Source organism: Aulonocara sp. 'chitande type north' Nkhata Bay, linkage group LG3 (genome assembly GCF_057382095.1).
Source record: "Aulonocara sp. 'chitande type north' Nkhata Bay isolate Kocher_YH1m ecotype deep benthic linkage group LG3, A_spYH_male_GT1.1, whole genome shotgun sequence".
Classification (NCBI taxonomy): domain Eukaryota; kingdom Metazoa; phylum Chordata; class Actinopteri; order Cichliformes; family Cichlidae; genus Aulonocara; species Aulonocara sp. 'chitande type north' Nkhata Bay.
The window spans coordinates 5,370,308-5,395,285 of record NC_141346.1 but is presented as its reverse complement, the minus strand read 5'-3'; the positions used below and the strand labels follow the sequence as shown (position 1 = coordinate 5,395,285).

Below are 24,978 nucleotides of genomic sequence, written 5' to 3'. Positions count from 1 at the left end.
GAGGGAGGCTTTCAAACATCTCTGAATATATTTGATACATACTGTAGATGTACTTTAGAGTTAGATATCACAGTTTGTCACTCATAAATACAGTCTGTGAGCAGCTATTAGTTAAAATAGCTTTCTAGAAATACTAATTTTTTCAGCAGCCTCAGGAACTATATCCTCCTCTAGGTCTTCTTTATGACGGGCATTCAGCACCACTTTGTTGCGTCTGCACTGGACACCAGACGTTCAAACTCTGCAAACTTAATTAGCTTGACAGACTGGTGGTTGGAGGAGCAGCAGTTGGTGTACAGGGAGAAGAGCAGAGAAAGAACAAAACCCTGAACGAAGCCGGTGCTGATGGTCCGGGATTCCAAGACATTCTTCCCCATCCTCACATGTTTCCTATCCGTCAGGACAGGAAGCCACATGGAGATCATCAGAGTTACATCAGGGCTGTATGAATCTGATCAATATATAAATTCATGTTCCTTTCATTGGCTCAGTTTTTAAAGCAGCTGTTTTTATGGAATGACAGAAACATGAGAGATGCTCAATCTCTTTAATATTTTATACACTGAGTACTATTGGATGTCCACTTATTCAGCCGAGATAGAAAAATTACATTAAGAAAGAGAAATCAAACATTTGCATTCACTTTAATGTGCTCAGGACATGCTTGTTGAACAAGGAAATGTAAAGGTTGTGAACGGAGCTTCAGAGAGACACAGGTTTTTCACAGCGAGTTTTAGTTAGCGGAAAAATAAAAATAAGATGGCGATCCAGGAATGATTGTACCTTCCATCTTAAACCTCCTAAGATCCAAATTCTTCCATCACATACATTTTTAATTTCACTTTGATATTTGGGCTGATTGTTTTAACATTCATTGGGTCCCGAAGAATCACCAGTTTTTGTTTTTACCTGATTTTTGTTTCTAGGAAAAACGAGAGAGCCACATATGAGGATACTTTTACATTTTGATAACATAGAGCCAGTATAATGTCCTTGTGAGTGGATATTAGGCCGTTGAGGAGCAAAATGTAATATTTTGGTCAAGACAACCAAAAATGTGATGTCCAAATATATGGATGCCAGGTCCTAGGAGGTTAAGGGACTTTACAGTTTACAAGGAATCATTTGGAACAGTTCAAAACATCAACCGATTGACTCCATGAATCTGACAACGTGTTTCTCAGTCAAAGAGACAGACATGTACAGACTGAACTATCTGTTCAACAATCAGAGTGTTTCCCTAACAGGAGGGAGTGCACACAGAGACATCGAACCTCCAGACCAGACTCTAAACCCAGGATAAAGAGGTTCAGTGAATGTGGTGTTGAAGGTGTGGAGGTGGATCAGAGTGTCAGAGGAGATACCGTAGAAGGACAGAGTACCAGCAGGACAGTCCACATACACTGCTACTCTGTTAGAGACAGAGGAGGAGGAGGAGGAGATGGATGTTTGTCTGTTATTGTGCCAGACAGAACGAGGACGATCATCGGAGCACAACAGACTCCAGGAATGATCATTCCTTCCAAACAAACAGTTAGAGCTTCGTCCTTTCTTTCTGATTCTTCTGTAACTCACTGATATCTCAACTCTTCCTCTCCATTCAACCTCCCAGTAACAGCGACCAATCAAACCATCTCTACACAGCAGCTGAGGATAAAGATCAAATCTGTCTGGATGATTAGGATATGACTGAACCGCCTTCACATATGTCATCTTCCTGTTGTTGTCAGACATTTTGAGGTTTGTGTGTACTGTGTTTGTGTCGATTGTGAGTTGACAGGAATCTGATGGAGAGAACAAACACAATCCAGCTGCAGTTATTGATCCATCATCTGTTCATTGACTGACAGTTTGATGATGACTCATGACATCAGAGATGTGAATGAGTGATGTGACAGTTTGAAGATGGTTAAATGAGTGCTGCTGTGTTTTTATGAACCACATTAAAAACCTACTTACACTTCCTCAGACCTGGTCTCAACCACTGGACTCCAGCAGGCTCCACTCTGGAAAAAAAGAGGGGCGAGACCAGCACAGTTCTCTTTCAGCATGCACACATGGACATTACATGGTATCCATACATGCATCAAACTGCTGAGGATTTCGACTGATCCTGGATCGGTCAGTACCCCACTGTATTGAATGAAATATGACTGATTCCAAGTATCGTGTGTAAAAAAAAATTTTTTTAAAAAGTAAGTATCTTTCTTTACTCGGTTATTTACACTAAAGAATGTGATAACCTAAACATTAAAGTTCATCACAGGCCCACACACTGAGATTAGTACTTACTCCTTGACTCTCACCATTCTCTGGAACACAAATTTGGGGTGATCAGGACCAGTGATGGGAATACCAATGTTAAATTGTGGCATTACTAAACCCTAGTGTGGGCTTAGGTCAGGTTACCTGACATCACTTCAAAAAAACTTTAGGAAGGACATATCACAGTTCTGGATCGGTGACCCAGTATTATGGGTTTTTGGATCATTATTATTATCATCATTATTATTATTATTGATCTTGGATTTTTACCTAGGGTTTGGGTTCTGTTTTGTATTTCTTGCTCTCCAGTTCTTCTTGGTTTGCAATTTCTTGTTCTTAGGTTTTGGTAACTATGTCCTTGTGTTTAGTGTAGGTTTAGTTCAGTGTCAAGTTTTTGCATGTCGTGTTTCAGTTTTTACTTTGCACGTCAGTTTCTCATGTCTTGGTTTCTAGTTTCTAGTCTAATTAGTTTTCTGTTCTTTTTGCTGACCAGCATTAAAAGCTGAGTTTTGAGATACATTTTGGGTCTTTCTTTTCTGCCTTCTGCACACAGACCATGACAGGCCAGTCGCTTTCTTTCCAGGCTCCTTAAAATGGTTAAGAGCATATATTTTGATTCTGATTCTCTGTTAGTTCAATAAAACTTTGATTCAATTTTATCTGCCGTATTTTTTGCACTATGAGGCGCACTTAAAATCCTTTAATGATCTCAAAAATCGACAGCGCGCCTTATGTATGAACTCTGGTTGTGCTTACTGACCTCGAACTGAATTTGTGTGGTACACGGCATGCAGAAATCTGTCAAAAAATGTTCTAGTACAACTTTGGTAAGCTATGAAGGCGCACTGCTTGATGGACTGCCAAAGCATTACAGCTACTGTAGTCAGGAGTCTTGCGGAGTAATCTGGGTCAAAAAATCCATCTCCTTCAGGTCCCAAAGGCAAATGAACACTGTGGCATCACTGAGAGTTAAAAATTGTCTAAATTCTTTCATAGTTAATAAAATGATCAGTGTTGCTGCTTTACTAAGTGTAACAACTAAGTTTAACATCCAGGAATCCATGAAAACATAATTTATGAAATTTAATGGAGTTACAAGTTAGCAGGAAGTTAGTTTCGACCTAAACATGACATAATATGTTCTGACTGAGAGATTTCTGAAAAAATTAAAAAATACAGCTCTGCCCATGGCACAAATACAGTAATATAGTGTATTCTGTTAATTGCTTGGAGGACTGCCGCACACTCCTTCAGCTTGGGCTTCGGGGATTGTGACAATTAGTATAACTCAGTGATGTTGATTCAGTTTATTAAGTCTAGTTACATCTGTAACCCTCAACCTGCTGCCCCAGCACGCAACATCATGGGTCAACCACCACATGGGGGGTGGCTGTAGATCAGGAGGTAGAGAAGGTCATGTGCTGATCGGAAGGTTGGTGGTTTGATCCCTGACTCCCCCAGTCTGCATGCCAAGTCTCCTTGGGCAAGATACTTACCCCCACCTACTTTCTGATACACCCATTGAAGTATGAATGTGTATGAATGTGAATGTTAGAAAGAACTGGCAAGTATACAAAACAGTGCTTGTGTGAATGGGTGAATGTGGTGTGTTGTATAAAGCGCTTTGAGTACTCCAGGAGAGTAGAAAAGCACTATACAAGAATCAGGTAATGGTAATTTACCATTTACGATTTGCTGGCCAACCTGAATAACACTCGGAAGTGCAGTCACAAGATTACCAAGCTGGACAGCGGGAACCCAATCCCTGCCCCACAAATGAAGAATCTTCAAGTGGTGTTTACATCCTGCCCCACGGCTGCAGAACAACAGGTGAGTTTACCCTGTCTTCTGCTGTCTCGGAGGCTGTCTGAAAGCTGGGAAGCGTATTTTAATTGGGGCCCCTAATTGGGAAAAACTTCCTTTTAACAGGAAGAAACCTCCGGCAGAACTGGGCTCAGGGAGGGGTGACCATTTGCCGCAACTATTTGGGGTGAGCATAGGAAGACAGGACAAAAGACATACTGTGGAAGAGAGCCAGAAATTAATAACAAGTATGATTCAGTGCAGATAGGTCTGTTCACACATAACGAGTGAGAAAGGTGACTAAAGAAGAAATACTCAGTGCATCATGGGAATCCCCCAGCAGCCTACACCTATTGCAGAATTACTAAGGGAGGATTAAAGGTTACCTGATCCAGACCTAACCATAGAACAGCACCAAGCAGGACAGACAAAGAGTGGTGCGCTCAGCCGAACGCATCATTTGATCAGAGCTTCCTGACCTGCTGTCCATCTACACCAAGTGGTGCAAGAACAAAGCCAGGAAGATTATCATGGACCTCTCCCATCCCAACAGTGGACTCTTCTCACTGTTGAGGTCTGGGAAGTGCTTCCACTCCCTTCAGGCCAAACCAGAGAGAATGAGGAGGAGCTTCTTCCCCCAGGATATTCAGGCCCTGAACCAGGTGTAGGACTGGAGTTGCATACAATACGTCACTGCACGCACTCTGTTTATTTGCTCACTTCTTATAATTTCTCTCTTAAATTGTTATTTGCACATAATTTTTTAATTTAAATTTCTAAATTTTGTCATAATTTGTAAATCTGCAAATCTGTAAATTCTTCACTGTTGTTTAATGGTTGTGGTTTGCACAGCAGTAAGCATTTCACCACATGTCGTACTGTGTATGTTTGTGTGTGTGACAAATTAAATTTTAAAATTTGCAGTTGTCTGCAAAATTATCCATACATAACTAGTAGATTTTTTCAGTGTCAACCATGTGCATGGAATAGTAAGGCAAAATAATAAGGCAAAATAGTGAATAAATAAATTACTATTATTATGTCAAATGATCTAATTTAATAATGTTATTTAATAACAAAATAAAATAAAAATAGACATTTAGCAAGATTGATATTTACAGTTTCTCCTCATTATCTTTAACTGTTGTTGGTCATTTTTTAAAAGAAAAATAATCTTGATCTGACCTGATAATTGTTGAGTTTGGAGTCTTCAGTATGTTCAATGCTGAATCCTGCAGGTTGTTGTTACTCAGATCAAGCTCTCTGAGACTAGATGATTGTGTGCGGATAACTAAGTACAGAGCTTCACAGCTTGAATCTGACAGGTTACAGCCATTTAGCCTAAAAAATTTTTTAAACAGAAATAAAAAAAAAACCCCACTGGTGTTAAAGTACATTTACAGTGCAACTAGATTTGGCAATATTAAATGTTTTTCCTGTTGATTCATCAATTCTGTCTTAATCATTTAGCCACATTAGCCATGTTAGATTTTTGAATAAAAAACACAAAGATAGAAAAGCACATGGATAAAGTTCAGCCTCTTGGTGATATTTTTTTCCTGAATCGTTGACAAAAATGTAAATATCACTTGATCTGACCTTAGAATTTCCAGTTTGCAGTGTTGATTTGCTACTCCAACACACAGAAGTTTCACTCCTGAATCCTGTAGGTCATTATTACTCAGGTCCAACTCTCTCAGACAAGAGGACTGGGAGCTCACAACTGAGGACAGATCTTCACAGCTTGTCTCTGTCAGGTTACAGTCAGTAAGTCTGAAAATTATGAACGCAAAGACAAATAACACAGTCATTAATATGTATTCATTTTGCAACAAGGAGTCACTAGATTTGGCAATATTTTTTTTCTGTTTGTTAATGAATTCTGACTTGAGTATTAGTTAGAAATTTAAAATTTTTACTAAGATCACAAAGACACAAAAGCACACGGATAAATTTAGCTTCCTCGTATTTTTTTTTTTCTAACAATCACTGACAAAAAATTAAACATCACTTGATCTGACCTTAGTGTTTCTATTTTGCAGTGTTGACTTGCGACTCCAACACACAGAACCTTCACTCCTGAATCCTTTAGGTCATTGTTGCTCAGGTCCAGCTGTCTCAGATTAGAGGACTGAGAGCTCACAACTGAGGACAGAGTTTCACAGCTTCTCTCTGAGAGGTTACAGCCACTCAGTCTGATAAGACAATAATAGGAAACAAGACAAAATCATTCGTTTTTCTGAGAGATATCAGAGGATTTATTTATAGCGATAGCTTCGGGTAGGGTTGATCGGCACAGCTTCAACTCAGTCATTCTTAAATAACCTCCTATTGATTCATACAATGAGGAGCAGCCTCAGCCATACCAGATTAGAATCTGAAAAACCAATGAAACACAAGTTTCCATCGTACACATTTGCTGTGCCATGCTATTCAACTCAGAATTACACAAAGTGCAAAGCACTTAAGCTTTTCAACCCCACTGCCCCTTGTACAAGGGGTGAGCATTCCATTTCTCACTTGCTTTTTATGCAACATTCTACCATTTGTAAAAAGCTGTTGTCTGGTGTTGGTTTTTTTGTTTTTTCCAAAACCAACCTTTGACAAGAAAGCCTAATTTCTCAGATGCAATACTAAATACCAGCCAAAAGAAGAAAAAAAAAAACCAAAAAACTTTTTTGGGTTTTATATTTTTTTGGGTCTGACTTCGTGATTGCAAAGAAATATTCAATATGATTTGGCAATGTGTCTGCTATGCACTGAGATAGACTGGTGACACGTCCAGGGTGTACCTTGCCTCTCGCCCTATGGTTGCTGGGATAGGCTCCAGTTCGCAGTTTGTGAGCAAAGTACTCTAATAGGATGATGGCACTAAAAGGACATTAAGATAAAATGGGGCCTAATTATTCAAGACCTTGTATGTGAGGAGCAGGATTTTAAATTGTGGATTTAACAGGGAGACAATGAAGAGAACCCAATAGAGGAGAAATCTGCTCTCTCTTTCTAGTCCTAAGTACTCTTGCTGCAGCACTTTGGATTAATTGAAAGCTTTTTTGAGTTTTTTGAGATGCTGATAATAACAAATCGCAGTAGTCTAGGATAGAACCCAAGACATGCTTGGGTTTGGGAACGGATGGCCCGTCTGGGGGTACTGATGGCTGGATCTGGGAATATAGATTATGTTTAGGAAGTGTGAGTGTGTGCACATTGTTGATTTTCGTCTGGCCTCATGCTGAGTGAGGCCATTTGTATGTGTGTGATTGCAGGTGGGAAGGCATGCTTTTGTCTGTGTCTAAATCTCTTTTAGAACAATTCAGGCTCCCCCCAGGTTTGGGGGCCCAATTCTCCATGCCACACTCTCTGCAGTTGGTTTGTGGCCCTTCCCGCCAGTGCATAAGTGGTTTGATGTGAGGGGCTTGGTTCTGGGGAGTAAATAAAAAAAAAATCCTAATAAAGGTCTAATAAAATTTGACATACATAATTCCGTTTGCTACACTGCCACCAGACACAACACACACACACACACACACGTTGCAGTTAAAGGGTAAAAGGCTATTAAACTGCAACTACTGTGTCTGCTACGGTGAAATACATCTTACAGAGCTCTGTTGGAGGCTTGTACCACTGGAAGCAGCCTCTGAAAAGCCTCCTCTGAAGCAGAGTACTTCTTCAGGTCAAACGCTTCCAGTTCTTCGTCTGATGATAGTAAGATGAAGACCAGAGCTGACCACTGAGCAGGAGATGGTTTATCTGTGGAGAGACTTCCTGATCTCAGGGACTGTTGGATCTCCTCCACTAGAGAACGATCATTCAGTTCATTGAGACAGTGGAGCAGATTAATGCTTTTCTCTGCAGACAGATTCTCATTAAGCTTCTTCTTGATGTACTGGACTGTTTCCTGATTGGTTTCTGAAATACATCCTGTCTCTGTCAATAGGCCTCGTAGGAGCTTCTGATTGGTCTGCAGTGAAAGACCCAGAAGGAAGCGCAGGAACAAGTCCAGGTTTCCATTTGAACTCTGTAAGGCCTTGTCCACAGCAGTCTGGTAGAACAGAGTCCCTGCAGAGTCTTTTGTTTCAGAATTCTGGGATGTTGTTTGTTGTTCTTCCAGCAGATTGAGTCCAGAGTTGATGAAGGTCAGATGGACATGAAGAGCAGCCAGAAACTCCTGAACACTCAGATGGATGAAGCAGAACACCTTGTCCTGGTACAATCCTCTCTCCTCTTTAAAGATCTGTGTGAACACTCCTGAGTACACTGAGGCTGCTCTGATATCGATGCCACACTCTGTCAGGTCTGATTCATAGAAGATGAGGTTTCCTGTCTGCAGCTGATCAAAGGCCAGTTTTCCCAGAGACTCAATCATCTTTCTGCTCTCCAGACTCCAGTGTGGATCTAGCTCAGCTCCTCCATCATACTTAACCTTCTTCATTTTGGCCTGAACCACCAGGAAGTGGATGTACATCTCAGTCAGGGTCTTGGGCAGCTCTCCTACCTCTCTGGTTTTCAGCACATCCTCCAGAACTGTAGCAGTGATCCAGCAGAAGACTGGGATGTGGCACATGATGTGAAGGCTTCGTGATGTCTTGATGTGGGAGATGATCCTGCTGGCCTGCTCCTCATCTCTGAATCTCTTCCTGAAGTACTCCTCCTTCTGTGGGTCAGTGAACCCTCTGACCTCTGTCACCCTGCCAAGCCACTGTGGAGGGATCTGATTGGCTGCTGCAGGTCGTGTGGTTATCCAGAGATGAGCAGAGGGAAGCAGTTTCCCCCTGATCAGGTTTATCAGCAGCACATCCACTGAGGTGGACTTTCTAGGGTCAGTTAGGATTGTAGTTTTGTGGAAGTTCAGAGGAGGTCGACACTCATCCAGACCATCAAAGATGAACACAACCTGGAAGTCTTCAAAGCTGCAGATTCCTGCTTCTTTGGTTTCAGTAAAGAAGTGATGAACAAGTTCCACCAAGCTGAACTTTTCCTCTTTCAGCACATTCAGCTCTCTGAAAGTGAATGGAAATATGAACTGGATGTCCTGGTTGGCTTTGTCTTCAGCCCAGTCCAGGGTGTATTTCTGTGTTAAGACTGTTTTCCCGATGCCAGCCCATCCTTTTGTCAGCACTGTTCTGATTGGTTCATCTCTTCCAGGTGAGGCTTTAAAGATGTCCTCTTGTCTGATTGTTGTTTCTGGTCTGTCTGGTTTCCTGGATGCTGTTTCAATCTGTCTGACCTCATGTTCATCATTGACCTCTGCAGTCCCTCCCTCTGTGATGTAGAGCTCTGTGTAGATCTGATTCAGGAGGGTTGGGTTTCCTGCTTTAGCGATCCCCTCAAACACACACTGGAACTTCTTCTTCAGAGCAGATTTATGGTTAAGTTGACAAACTTCAGCCAGATGTTCTGAAAAATCAGCCAAAAAAAAAATATCAGTTCATTTTTTACAAATTCCAGATGACAGCTTTGTTTAAACCAATGTTATCCATCTCCTCAAAGACGAAAAAATGTTCTAGTTAATCAGGAGCTAGAGAAATCCTCTTACTGTTCTGCAGACAGTCAGCCAGCTCCTCCTGCTTCATTCTCCTTAAGAAGTCCACTGTGATCTTCACAAATCCCTCTATGCTGCTCCTCCTCTGCTCACCATCCTCCCGCTGACTCTCTATGCATTCTGGGTAATCTGGACTCAGAACCTTCCGCATCTTTTTCAGCTCGTTCTTCACAAAAGTGATGATGTTGTCCTCCAGCAGCTGGAACAGAATACATTATGAATGAGCCAATCAACTGAAATCATGGAGCCAAACATCAGATCCATGTTGGACACACTGACAATCCACTGGTCTACAAAGAGCATCATGGAGATGACTGTGAACAGAATAGATGTGAAAGTAGTTGTTGTACATGTACAGACCATAAATATGGAGTCCAGGTCTGTTTGATGCTTCTGGGCAGACTGACCACTGGGAACCTCCGAGCTCTCCTGATCCACTCTGTGGAGGAATCATGAAAAATTATTTCACATCAACTATGTCCCCAGAGAGACAAACAAAGTGGCAGACAGAAGTTTCTAGTGCACATTTTATCCCCAAAACATTATTAAAATTTGACACCATAGTTCGCTGCTCTTCCACCTTGCGAGCCAAGTGACTACTGACTAAAAGTTAGAGAGCAATGGCAACCATTTTGCCATCTTTTAAAAAAATAAATAAAACCCAAGTCCTTATTTGTTATTTTCTTAAGTTTTCTGTTCATGCTTGAGTTCTGATTTCTGCTACATTTTAATATCATTACAGTACTTCAACATGATGTTTGTTGTGTTATTTAATTTCTTTTTCTTTTTTAGTTCCTGTTGAGTTGGTGATGGTGTAATTTCCTATTTTGAGTTCATTTTGAGTTCATTACTTTCATGTGTAATTCTTCAGTGCTCATTGTCTTGACCTTTCGTGCTAGTCCATTGGTTCCCCTGTTCTTTGATTTTATGTTGCATCTTGTTTATTGTTAGTCTTTGTGGAGCAGGGAAATTATTTTACTGCTATTGTTAAATAATCATCATTATTACCATTGCATTAATAATATAATCTGGAGTTTATATTGCATTCAGGGGTTGAACAGTGTGTGTCTTTCAGAAAGGCTAAAAGTAACAGGACAGGAAACAGGCTTGGAGAGTTTTGCAGAAGTGAAAGTTATTTTGAGCAGCAGGCTAAGACGAGGCTTTAACAATGTAACAGATAGCTTTAAGAAGGCCTTAAGATGTTATGCATACAGTTATTATGTTGACCTTGTATTTCAGGTGCAGTTATGACTATTTTATACACAATGCATATCTGTGCTTATTAAAGAGTTGGAGCTCGGTCAATTAATTGGGGGTTGGAAGCTTTGTTCGGCGCGATGTCCGGACAATCTATTGTGCAAGTGACTTGGAGCCATAGAAGGAATTGCAGTACATGCTTACAAAACACTTATATATCAGGTCATTTTATATTAAGCTTTTAAGTAGAGGTTCTTGGTTAAAACATTTATTTAGTAGAAGACATACATATAGTCTCAGTGAGCCTCTGGTCTGGTGAAAGGTCAGAAGTGCAACAGGTGAATTGAGAAAGAGCATGTGAGGTCAACATACACACACACATGAGTTAGATTTATTTAGAGGAGAGATTAGTCATGTCTCGGTAAGAAAGAGGAACAATTCACTTTAAGACAAGAACGGAAAGTACCGGCCATGAAAATAGAAGATGATCTTCTGGGTTAAAAGTCATTGTGGTGTTGATCTGATCTATGTATAAAATGTATCTGTGACGCATGAAGGGGCGTCAGTAAATCAAACCCTGATGCTATAAAATATCTGTTCATGCTTTGATTAAGTTGAAGACTACTTGCTGTCGGCGTGCAGAGTTTTCTTCCCACACGTGTGTTCATTAAAAATCATTGTTTGACCAAGACCTTCTGGACCATGGGTGGTTTGTACTCTCCTTCCTCAATTTTGAACCTTAACATTTGGGGGCTTCGTCCGGTGGTTGAGGAGGGAGGATTGGAGGTGTAGATGGAGAAATTTGGTCTTAGGTGGTCTGACGGGCAGACATGAATTCCAGTGGTCGAAGTGAGTGGGCATAAGCCGGCTTATCCAAAAGGTAAGGCACTACCTGTTGAATTATTTCCAAAGTGTGCCAAATTGGACATGATAAAATTTAAGTCTACTCACTGAAGTTACTGGTGGATGTCTGTTTTGATTTTGATGAAAAATCTCATGAGTTGAAGCAGTTAGAGTTCTGCTAAGAAGAAATGAAAGCAGTTAAGAGTCTGATAAGAAAAGTTTAAATACTGGGTTGAAGTCCCAAAGAAATTGAGTTCGAGTCTCAAGTAGTTTGGTAGGGAATTGGTTATTTTGTTGGTTAGAGTCCAAATTTGGTCATAAGAGTGGACCTGAGCGGTCAAATTGACCACTAGGTTGCATCTGCCTCAGTCATACACTTGTGTTGGGTGTTGATTGTTGTTTCAAAGTATTATAAATTATTCTAGGACGGCAGTTCGAGTCTGCTAGGAAGCGCAGTTCTCGGAGGTAATGCTCCCTCCCGGCCAAGGACGCTTGGCCCTGACCTATCGGCGAATAGGGTTAGTACGGTTGGCAACCGGGGAGAACTTGGGAACCTCCAAAATAGCTAGGAGTTAGAGTCTCCTTACCGTTTGGAACGGTAGTCTGCGCTTTTTTGGTCAGAAGAAGTTGGACTTCGGGCGTGTAACTTTAACTTAAAATTTCGGGGTAAGCCTTGGCTGTGTAATGCCAAAAATAGAGCTTCAGGCAAAGTTTGGGTTGGTTGACGCTTTTAAATTGAGTTAGGGATTTTAGAGATGAGGCCAGAAACAGTAGAGTCTGATACTGGTTAATTGGTCGCAAAAAACTCAGGGAGTTTATCCGCTGGGCGGTTATTTTAAATTTGTCTAAATTGTGTAGGCGCTAAAGCTGACAGATCTGACAGTGGTTGTAAATATAAGATGTCTTTGTAATATAAAATAAGAGATCTCTGTGTGAAAGGAGTCTGAGGCAATGCTGGAGCTATTTTTAGACGGTGTGTGTGTGAGTGAAAATGCAAATGAGTAAGCAGCGAACTGTTTAAACCACAGTTGGTTTTACAAATACTGCTGCAAACATTGTTGAGTGTGTGTTTAAGATGCCATTTATGTTTATTAGAGGACTATAAATAAAGTTTTGAGTTGCCGTAGTGGATGTATAGTAATTGACTGAGTTTGGATGTAGATATATAAATATATTGAGTGCCCTGTATATACTTAAGACTAACACATTACTTTCAGTAGTGACTTTTCTCCAGCATTAGTTGCTGGTGTGGTTTATTTTTTCAATTTCTTGTGTGTGCGGTGAGAATTAATGGAGGTTTCAATTTTTCGTTTGTTTGTTTTTGACTTGCTCTTTCTGATTATGACAAGCATGTCTAAAATACTCTTAGGAAAGTTTGTTTTGAGTTATATTCCTCAACTCTGGTCACAGTTTAAGTGTGTGAATGCGGTGACTAGAAGGTTTTGAATGATGAATAAAGGTGTGAGAGGTATTTCTTTGGTGATGTAAAGTAGGATGTTTAAAGTTTGAAAGTGTTTTTAATTTAAGAGATGCATGAGTGATGTTATAAGAGTTTGAGTTTTTTTTTCTTTCAGTTTAAAAACACATAAGTACATACACTTGGTACACCCGTTTACTCTTTTACTTTATTAAAACAGACGGTGTATTTGAGTCTGAATTTCAGTAATTGTATGTTGATATGGTAATTTAGTTTATGTTAGGTGAAGGAGATGTCCATCTCTGCGTCTTGCAGGATTGAAAGTGAGCACGTTGAAGGTTGTGATGTGAATGCTGTGAGTACTCGATTTGAATGATTCTGTGTGATTTGAACAAAATAATAAATAACTAATAATTATAACTCATAGGCGAGTGTGTGAACAGAGGAAGTCTGCAGAGTGTGTGTGCGTGAAATAAGGGCGTATTGTTTTTACGTCAAGATTTAGTAGAACTAAAGTAGAACGTTACAAACAAACAGATAAAAAGTAAAATGAAGAGAGAAAATAACTGACAATTACATTAATGAATAGAAAACACACATACACAAAGTGCCATATGTGAAATTATTCGAGGAAAGAATCAAAAGTGAGATAGTTTAATATAAGATGCAATGAAGGAAGCAGCTTACACTCCTTTAATTTCCAGAGCCAGTGTGTTCCCTCCCCTGCCCACTTGGGCCCCGTATCAGGCGAGTATGGAAGGCTGGATAGCCCATGACGGGTAAGATCCCACCTCGAAACCCTGGGACAACCTAAGGCAGGCACAGTCACGATTACTCGGCCTCACTCAGTCCCGGTGAGCTCAGACTCACGGGTGAGATGAAGTGAAGAAGACGGGACCTTAAGGGTAAAGCCGCTGGGCTAAGGCGAAGGGGGTAAGTGGCAAGTGGAGCCCTAGCTTCTGGCTGAGGACAAGGAATGCTGCTATTTAAGGTAGGAAATCAGAATTTGGGTTAGTAAATTTGGGGAGGAGAAAATTGACTGTTTAAAGGCAAAATTATGAAGGAGTCTGACACACTGCAAAAGCAACATATGCAAATTCACACACACAAACAGAAAATGCATTAACCTTATAAAGACAAGACAAGCTCATGGAGTTTAATGCATAGACACTGATTAAACCTGGCTAAGAACACAAACATATGCAATGAAGAACAGCTTGCTATTTTGTATGAATGATACAATGGTGTGAATGTTTAATAAAATACATTTGAGTTTGTAATTGAGGAATAGAAGAAGCCATATGACAAAGGGAGTGAGTTATGTAAACAAAAAGTGATTAAAGTAGTTTTAAAAGAGTGACTTAGGAGTGCTCTCTCGTACTGAGTGATCAAGTAGTGATCACTGTAGAAAGAAATAAAATGATTTAATGAGTTGGTAATGTTTAAACATATGTTTCTGTTGTTACAGCAACTCATTGAGAGATGACTCAGTATGCAAATTAGTTGGAGTGAGTGGTGACGAAGGAACTTCCTGTGTGTGTGTGACTGAGGAAGTGACTTTCAGAAGAGGAAGCATAGCAGAGAAGAGAAGTACAGATTTGGGTAGGAAATTTATAGTTTAGTGATTATATGTTGTCATAAGGGGGTTTTATGCTGAATTTAAGTATGTTAAAGGGGGTGATTTTTGTGTGCAAATTGTGTGGTTTTAATGAGACTTTCGGTGTATTGAGGAGGTGAAATTATGTGGTGGCAAAACTTTTGTGTGTTTAAGGTTGTTGAGGTTGTTGTGGTGATGGGTTGATTCTGTCAGTTAGGTTCGGGTTGTTGTTGTTTTTGTTTTTAATAGAGGGAGTTTTAGGAAACATCGACATGTCTAAAATTGGGCCCATTATTTTGTAACAGTGCACTTAAAGAAAACCTGTCAGGTGATTTTGTTTTGTGTTTTGTGAGCTAACAATCAGCTCTATTTTTTCATTTCTGTTTTAAGCAGGCCTGCAACAGTGAATAACGGCGCTGAAAATTCTCGGGAAGAGCAAATATAAGGGGGGCTTTCCAGATTACAATTGGCTGAGGAGAAAGCTACCTGTAAAAAGGATTTTATGCGAGTCAATCCAGTCCAAAAGCATAAAGAAATATTTTCCTATGGAAAATAAAAATGACTGAGCTCATTTTGCTGAGGGTGAAGAATCTGACGCGGGAAGCTCCACTATTAGCAAAAATATGGAGTGAATGTGTGAGTGAATGTGAGGATGAATAAATGTGGACAAACAATTTGTTTTTACCAGAGAAAATTTCTGTTTTGTTTTATTAAGTGGGGTTAGATTATGGGATTATAGTATATTGTTGGGAGAATGCCAAATGCTAAAGGGGAAATATTTTTTGATGTAACTCAGTTACCATTAATTGAAGAAACACATGACTGATAACTGTTCTGTTTTAAGTTTATTTTTATGACATAGATTGGATCATGAGTGGGGAAACTGAGCATTTTTAAGTTTTGTATAGTATCTTGACACATGAAATGTATCAAGATAAAGGGGGGTTTAGGGTTTAATAATTTAATTGTTTAATAATTTAGGATCATTTTAGGACCTTTTGGGTTTTTGATCATTTGGATATGGTAAAACTGAAACTGTTATTTTTAAGTTAAGGTTAAAGGATTAAAGTGAACTTGTCACGGTTTGCGGGGCAAGCCGTGTGGAGTTGTAGAAAAGGACCCAAAAGGCGGCAGCTCTGGTGCAGGTGAATATTTATTTACAACGGGGGGCACAAAACAGCACTGGTGGAAAAACAAGAAACCGGAAACCTAAACTGGGTAAGCTAATAACACAAACCAGAAACGAGGATGCAGGGAGGTCCGGGGAAATACACAAGAGACGCAGGGAGACCGAGGGGAAACAACACAGACGAACCAGCAACTACCATAACAGAAGACACAACTTAAATACACCCAGAGAACACAGGGAGATTACGCACGGGGAGAACACAGACATAACAGGCTGGGGGAAACATGGAATAAACACAAAGAGAGACGAGAGCTCATAAATACACAGAGGGGCACAAGGGGGTAAGAGTCACAAAGGGAAAAACACTTAGGGAACACCACAACAGGACACCTCAGAAAACCTGGCCTAAATAAGGAGTGAAAATACAAGGAACCAAGAATACTGGGCCAACATGGCCCAGGACCATGACAGAACTGAATCCTGTTTAGAAGATACAATACCAGGGTTTTTCAAAGCTGTGCACAAATCTTAGAGGGAAATTGTGGGACACGTTGACAAAAAGATATCCTTAGGGGAAAATTAGTGAGGGTTGAAGGAGGAGAACAGGTTTGATTTCTTTTTTGATTTCTAGAAGTAGTGGTTATAATGTAGGCTTACACAGACAGATATTACACAGAAACACACATGACAGTATTGATTCCAGGCAAAAGGCCTCAAATTCATTTAGCTTTTTGACTGAACTTAAAGAAGGACCAAAGAGGAAGGAAAGCATATATTTTGGTTAAGTCTGATAAACTAGAATTAGAAGGCATTGTTACATTAAAATGAGCAAAATGAAATAAAAGGCTATACCAAAAACAGGTGATAACATAGGAAATGTGAGGTTTTAAAATGAAGTTAGTGTTAACACACAGGAGTTGTTTCAAGGCAGCATTTAGCTATGATGAAATGTATACAGGAGTAATTGCTTATATGCTTAAACTTAATTGATTAAAGTGGTTGTTTTTCTTTTGGAGCTTTTAGTAGAATAGGCTGGTTCTAATGATTTTTTGTTAAAAAGGTGGACAGTTTGTGTACAGGATGTTGATGATCAGATAGGGAAAAATAGAGCGAGCAACCGGACGTGAAACCAGCGCTTAAAGAATTTTAAAGGGATGAGGAACGTTGAAGAATATATATAAATATAAGTCAATAAGTTAAGAAGATAATTAGGATCATGCTTTTGATTAAAGAGTCCCAGATAGGATAAGTTAGGGAGGTCCAGGAAAAGGTGTTTTGTTTCCTTTGCAGAAGATCGATCTCGGCGACCACAGGAGGGGCGAGGATCCTGGAGATCTCGAGGCCTGCTGAACCACCAGAGAGGGACCGAGAAAACCTAAGCTTACACATGGAGTGTTCTCGAATGGGAGCTGGTTGAGCCAGAGGACGGCTAGAGAGGGTCTGAGCGAGGACACAATGTATTGCGACCTCTGGTGTTCCAGAGGTCGAGAGAGGGAGTGTGGAGCAGGGAAATTATTTTACTGCTATTGTTAAATAATCATCATTATTACCATTGCATTAATAATATAATCTGGAGTTTATATTGCATTCAGGGGTTGAACAGTGTGTGTCTTTCAGAAAGGCTAAAAGTAACAGGACAGGAAACAGGCTTGGAGAGTTTTGCAGAAGTGAAAGTTATTTTGAGCAGCAGGCTAAGACGAGGCTTTAACAATGTAACAGATAGCTTTAAGAAGGCCTTAAGATGTTATGCATACAGTTATTATGTTGACCTTGTATTTCAGGTGCAGTTATGACTATTTTATACACAATGCATATCTGTGCTTATTAAAGAGTTGGAGCTCGGTCAATTAATTGGGGGTTGGAAGCTTTGTTCGGCGCGATGTCCGGACAATCTATTGTGCAAGTGACTTGGAGCCATAGAAGGAATTGCAGTACATGCTTACAAAACACTTATATATCAGGTCATTTTATATTAAGCTTTTAAGTAGAGGTTCTTGGTTAAAACATTTATTTAGTAGAAGACATACATATAGTCTCAGTGAGCCTCTGGTCTGGTGAAAGGTCAGAAGTGCAACAGGTGAATTGAGAAAGAGCATGTGAGGTCAACATACACACACACATGAGTTAGATTTATTTAGAGGAGAGATTAGTCATGTCTCGGTAAGAAAGAGGAACAATTCACTTTAAGACAAGAACGGAAAGTACCGGCCATGAAAATAGAAGATGATCTTCTGGGTTAAAAGTCATTGTGGTGTTGATCTGATCTATGTATAAAATGTATCTGTGACGCATGAAGGGGCGTCAGTAAATCAAACCCTGATGCTATAAAATATCTGTTCATGCTTTGATTAAGTTGAAGACTACTTGCTGTCGGCGTGCAGAGTTTTCTTCCCACACGTGTGTTCATTAAAAATCATTGTTTGACCAAGACCTTCTGGACCATGGGTGGTTTGTACTCTCCTTCCTCAATTTTGAACCTTAACATCTTCCTGCATTATACTGTACAATTTTTTTATTATCTTGCAATAATTAGTGTAAATAGGACTGAGGAAATGTGTTTGCATTGGAGTTTATGTCCAACAACATCAAGCAGTTAAATCAAAGAGTTCATGTTACTAACAGCTCACCTCTCTGCAGCAGACAGAGGCTGGAATTTAAAATCAGTGTCACGTGGATTAGACCAGTCACTCTTTAAGGACACACAGCTGGGTTCGGGTACAGGTTCAGGTCCAGCAGGTCTACCGTCAATCCTGTTAGGGAAGAAAAATGTGTTTTTAATTTGGAGTCACATAAGTTGAAGAAGACTTAATACCTTCATCATTCCAAAGAGAAAGTGGTTTGGCTGAGCATGAGCAGAGGGAAACTCCAAATTAGCGTTGGCAGTGTAGGAACAGAGCACCACCCAGAGGTAAACAGTCATTTACATTATGCAGGACTATTAATGGTCCTAATGTGAGAAGGAATTTAAATGTACAGGTTTAACATGTTTTAAAGAATTAAGGAATTCCTCTGACTCTGTAGTTACAAAGGCACTTTCTATTGCCTCTCTGAACTACTGTCTTCACCACTGAACAAGTGTAACTTGTGAATTATCTCCAGAGCTGGGCCAGAACTGCACATATGATGAAAGTCTTTTGTTTTCCTTAGCTCTCTAAGAACTGGACAAATTACTCTAAGGAGTCATCTACACTGTACAAACTATGCTGCACCAGCACTAATATATATATATATATATATATATATATATATATATATATATATATATATATATATATTAGGGGTGCAACGATATTCGTATCGATATTGAACCGTTCGATACAGTGCTTTCGGTTCGGTACGCATATGTATCGAACAATACAACATTTGTAATTTATTTTATCAACTTTCCTTCTGACGATGCTGTCTGTGTTGAGCGCTCAGTGAATCTGCGTTCGACTACTCCGCCTAGGCTGCACTGTCGAGCGCAGATCCACTGAGCGCTCAACACAGACAGCATAGTCAGAAGGAAGAGCGCAGGGCAAGCTAGCGAGACAGAAGTTAAGCTCTCCTTGGACCTCCCCCACCCTCATTCAGATCTGGCGTTTGGAATTATTTTGGTTTTCATGTGACGTATGACCCTGAAGGTAAGCGAGTCATGGACTAAAGTAAAACAGTATGTTGGATGTGCCATGCAATGCTCAATTACATGGGTGGGAACTAGTGTGTTAGCGCAGTTAGCTCATTAACGTGTTGGCCGTCTAGCCCCACGCACGGGGCGATCGGCGGTAGCTCATTAACGGAGATTTGCCGTGTTGTGGTGTTAAGGTCATTTCAACGAGATTAACCTGAAAGCACTAGTGGGAACACAACGAATATGACTGCACATTTACGCCGACATCATTCTAGTGCAAAGACCAAAACAACAAGCATGCTACTAACTTTAGCCGAGTCATTTAGACAGCTGTTAGCACATGATTCTCCTTATGCTGCTGAGAATATAGCCCAGAAGAAGCGGATAGTATAGCTTTTATTTTGGAAAGAGACATTTCTCTGTAATAAACTCTCTTTTCCAAAGATGAGTGATTCCTCAATCAGATACAGGGCTTGCAATATGCTAGCCCGACGTCCTGGAGCTATCGATTTTTTTTAGTCGGCTACCAAAATCTATCTCTGCCCTGCCCGTCGGGCTATTGTAGGAAGGAAAATATATGTCAGTGCTTTTGCATTCTTTCAGAAAAGTAGCTGGGTAATTATGTCATTGGCATCGGTGAGCCACTGTCAATATGTGACATATTGAAATCGCGTTTGAATTTGCGCTTGTTTTTTGCTTTCACTTTGCAATCGTGCGAACTGTGTATAGAGAGCGACAGCACTGATCTGTGAGTGATGATAATTTGCGCACCAATTCCTCTGACATCGTCTTATTAATCGTTAGCTTACTATGCAAACATGACAAGTGAAATCTCCCGCAGCTTAAACATGTGAGAGGTTGATCGCGCAGAGAATCGCTGAGCGTTATGTGAGTACGTGTGTAAACGCAGCAGGATATATATTTTAGTTCTGCTGAGCCAAATAAGACAGGTCAGGGTGAAGAAGTGACAGCCAAAGAAAAGCTTACCACAAAACGGAGAAGTTATGACAAATCAGACTATAAGGCAAAAAGAAAGTGCAGCTTTATGGTTTCATGGACAAAATAATTTCTGTGGCTGCAATATGACGAGCTAAATAACCAGGGCTGCACATAAGTGGTCCGCAGGTGCGCATTCGCTGTCAAAATAAAAAACACGCACAAGGGTTAGGGTTAAATTTAAAAACTGTACTTTTGAGTTAAAATATATATTTATAATTTTAATAAATGCCAAATTAAAAAGGCATGAACATTTTTTGTATCGAAAAAATATCAAACCGTGACACCAAAGTATCGAACCGAACCGAACCGTGAATTTTGTGTATCGTTGCACCCCTAATATATATATATATATATATATATATATATATATATATACTGTAATTGTCGGGCTATAAGTCGCTACTTTTTGCACAAGCTTTGAACCCTGCGGCTTTTAGTCAGGTGCGGCTTTTCTATGGATTGTCCATGATTTTTGTCATATCGTAAGACGATTTGTTTTGTTTGTTCCGCCGTTGTACGGCACTACGTTGCCTGGCGGAAGGGCATGTGATCAGACACACAGTATCGGGGTTCAAGAGTGGTATGTTGATCACATGTCCATCCGCCAGGAAACATAGTGCCGGACAAGTAGCGCGAAAAACAAACTTCAAAGTAGCGCTACGCATTCAGCGGGAGGCGTGGATGACGAGCGGCGATAAACTTGCGAAAAGCAAGTTATGCTCAACTCCACCGGTGGAATCTGACAGTGTGGAAAAGTGTGAAAACATCCACGATCACCAACAGATTTCGAAGGACTGGACTGCTGCATGATGGAGAGGAGGACACCGCCACGGCCCTTCTGAGGGTGTTCGACTCTGACACTGACAACGAGGATTTCTTTGGTTTTGAAAGTGACAACGAAGGAAAGAAGCTGAGAGTGGATGACGAAGCCATCCTGAGCCTGTTCGTTTCCGACACTGGAGAAGAGGACTTTGGTGGTTTTAGTGGCAGGAAGAAGAGAAAGATGGTGAATGACTGACTTTTCTTCTTGTTAAAGCCGTGTCACTGCACCTGAGCCTAAAAGGTAGTCTGAATCTATTTTTCTGGTGTACTGTAGGTTATTGTTATGTACTACATTTGTTACTCATTTATGAAGCACAGTACATGTTTCGTACTTGTAATTACCGCTACTTGTACTTTGCATAAAAAGTTATGCAAATATGTACCCGTAACTTGTTTTTCAAAATATTAATAAAAGGGGTGTGTCTCCAAACAGCCATCTCTTTCCTGACAATTCGCTTTGTGCATATTCTCTTACATATGATAAGTCAACATTGAAACACCTGCGGCCTTTAGTCAGGCGCGGCTAATGTATGTACAAAACAGGATTTTCCCCTGATTTTAGCTTGTGCGGCTAATATTCAGGTGCGCTTTGTAGTCCGGGAAATATGGTAGGTATATATATATATATATATATATATATATATATATATATATATATATATATATATATACATATATATATACATATATATATATATATAAGCTCTCACAACTTGCTGTCAGGAAAACTTCAGATGGGATTTAGGAAGAATTAATCAGTTAGTCAATTAGTCAATGTTTACCTAACACTTTTAACTTCTGGTGTTTGGCATCAAACATTTTTGTTTTACTCTTAATTTCATCAGTGTTTTTACAGTTTCTGCTCTTCAGTGCTTGACATGTATTCATCTTCTGGCACCCAAAGTAGCATAAGCACATGTTTTAGTTCTAGTTCCTCCCCTCTGCACCAGTTACTTGAATCCAACTGTGAGCAACAGCTCAGACCTGTTATCAGTTTATCCTAACTAAGGATGGGTATCGTTTAGGTTTTATCTGATACCGGTGCCAAATCGGTACTTTTGAAACGGTGCCAGTGCTCAAACCGGTGCTTAAAGAATGGAGAACACAAAATTGGTCCAAAATCCTCTCATGTTCAGCTGGTTTTTTGTAAAAAGATAACAATGTTAGCCTTTTCTGCAGCTATGGGGCATATATGGTATCACTCTTAGCTGGAAGCAGTGCTTAACCAATGGAAAAAACACAAACTTTGTCCAAAAACCTCTCATGTTTAACTGTTTCCCTCTTTTTCTTTGGTCATTTTAGCCTTTTTTGGCCAGGGTGAAGGGAGTATCTGCCATCAAACAAGAAGACAGCCGCATGTGGCTATGATGATGTTTGCTAGTTCACCTTACATGCATTTATGTAATAACGTGGTTAGCCTACTCAACGTAAATTACACACGAACAACATTAAGCTACTCGCGCAGAGAAGAACGGCTGCTGCTGCCATCATCATCCTCATCATTTCTGCTACACTGGCAGGGCTAGGGGCCAGGACTCTCCTCTTCGGGTTTTTGGGGGATGTTGCTAAATCCGGGTCCGATAACAGGCAACCCACCAGCAGTAGATGTGCTCGGTGTGAGGTCTCACAGCAAGCTATCAAATACGGCGCATTTCTCGGCTTTTAAAAAAAAAAACGTTATGGGTCGCCAGGTGTTTCATCGGATTCGAGGTGTTACCTCCTTTGACAGTATCACAGTATCACCTTAAAGCACTTGTTGCTGCTGAGTTTGCATCTTTTGCTGTGAAGTACAGCCAGACTTTTGACCGCTTCGTCTTGGGCATTTTTAATCTGTAGCTCTGCTCTAAAAGAACGTACGTACCTGGCCCCGCCTACTATCCTCGGAAACGTAAAATGATTGGCTAGAAGTGTATCACAGCTCAGGAAAAAAAAGCACCGAAATAAAGCATCGAAATGTGCGCTGCTTTTCGGTCTGGTTACTACCGTTTATGTCAGAACCAGTGCCATGATGGCACCGGACACCGGTACCCATCCCTAATCCTAACACATCCTACAAGACTCAGACTAAAATAAAAAAATTACTTTTGAGAATGATGATTACAACATGAGAAAGACTTTCAGCCAATATTTTAAAATAGTGACATGGTTCTTTTTAAATTTGGTTTTATCTATTTAGTGAAGATCGCAGCAGTGCTCTAACTTGTGTAGCACCTGATTCAGATTCAGAAGACTTTATTTATCTTCGAGTCGGCAATTAAGAGACAGACCTTACCGACAATACACAAACATCACATTGGGGAGACAGGTCAGGCTAGATAGCTGGCCCGTCAGCCACACGAGCAGCGACCCGGAACCAAACAACAATGGAAAATGCACAATATGAGGAAAGACGAGGAGAAAAAAAGAACAAAAATGGTGAGTATAGTTCTGTGTCAGTGTATATGCGTATGTGTGCGTGTGTGTTCCATGTTCAGCTTTTGCCTTAAGCATCTAGCTGGCGCCAGGGGCGCCACATGAGATGAAGATGGTAGCTGCTTTGGTTAGTGGGAACAAATTGCAGCTGGTCTAATGTATGTCACTGGTCACCAGGTCTCTCAGTTCCGGCTGTTCTTCTTCAAGACGTTATCCATTCAGCAGAGCCATGACCTTCTCGAAGATCTTATCCATATTGTGTTTAAAAAAATAAATAAATAAATAAATAAATAAATAAAAACAGTGCTCACAGCCCTGCCCATCGTCGATCATGTCGGCCAGTCTTGTGGGATTTTGAACAGCTGTAGCCACTTCTTGTTCTTCGATAAGCCAGGTCTCAGCCAATTGGTAGATGTCCACGTATCTCATATTCAAACACAATCCAACAGGTACTGTAGTAATATGGATGGGGCCTTAGATTGTTTGATTAGGTGGCTTGCTTTACTAAATTGTATGTAATAACAGTTCCTACCATCAAACTGTCAGCAATATTACTGAAATTATTATCAGTGCCACCTTACATGGTAAATGGACTGATTCTTATACAGCACTTTTCTACTCTGGGCATTCAACACTTTACCCACCTTGCCTCATTAACACATGCACTTTTGTCTATGCTCTCTCTATGCCAGTGCTTTCTCTCTGTTATTTACATACATTTATAATCCAATTGAATGTGGATTCGTATCTTGCCCAATTATATTTACACAGGGAAACTGTTTAAGGTGAACCTCATGTTTCCTTACACATGAGAAAAAAAATCCCAGGGAATGAGATGTTTGAACTGCACTTTATATCCAACAACATTACATAATTAAATTATATAGTTAAATAATTTAAACATTAACATAATAATAAACATTAAATAATATTAAATAATATTAAATAACCTCTCAAAAAGTTCATGTTACTAACAGCTCACCTTTTTTGATCAGATGTCTGCTGGGCTTTAAAATTAGCCTTATCTCCTTTAGAAGCGTCACTCTTTAAAGACAACCTCCTGGATAGAGGTCCAGGCTGGTTCCTGTGAATAATGATGGAGCAGTGATGTGAGTGCTGAGCTGTGACATGGAGAAGAGTCATGGACAGTTAGAGATGGTCATCTCACCTCTGAGCTTTGGTCTGGCTCTCATGTTCCCCACACAGAGTGCTTTTAGAGGGAGGGGCTCCCTCCTCTCTGTCCTCACACTGATCCATGCTGCTCAGCTCACACACACTTTCTACCTGCAGAGGAAACACAAATCATTCATGTGCACATCAACTGAAACCCTGCTTTCCATCA

The 24,978-nt window shown here is 40.2% G+C and overlaps 1 protein-coding gene across 1 annotated transcript; it reads right to left on the bottom strand.

Moving 5' to 3' along the window:
- Positions 1-378: 378 nt before the first annotated feature.
- Positions 379-24,978, bottom strand: LOC147333630 (protein NLRC3-like). Its single transcript, XM_086286427.1, has 11 exons — positions 24,805-24,978; positions 24,619-24,720; positions 18,421-18,543; positions 9,971-10,049; positions 9,605-9,809; positions 7,668-9,465; positions 6,090-6,263; positions 5,668-5,841; positions 5,254-5,409; positions 1,960-2,006; positions 379-1,784 (listed from the first exon to the last, which is right to left on the bottom strand). The coding sequence occupies exons 1-11, from the start codon at positions 24,891-24,893 to the stop codon at positions 1,228-1,230; spliced, it is 3,504 nt and encodes a 1,167-aa protein (XP_086142553.1). The 5' UTR covers positions 24,894-24,978; the 3' UTR covers positions 379-1,227.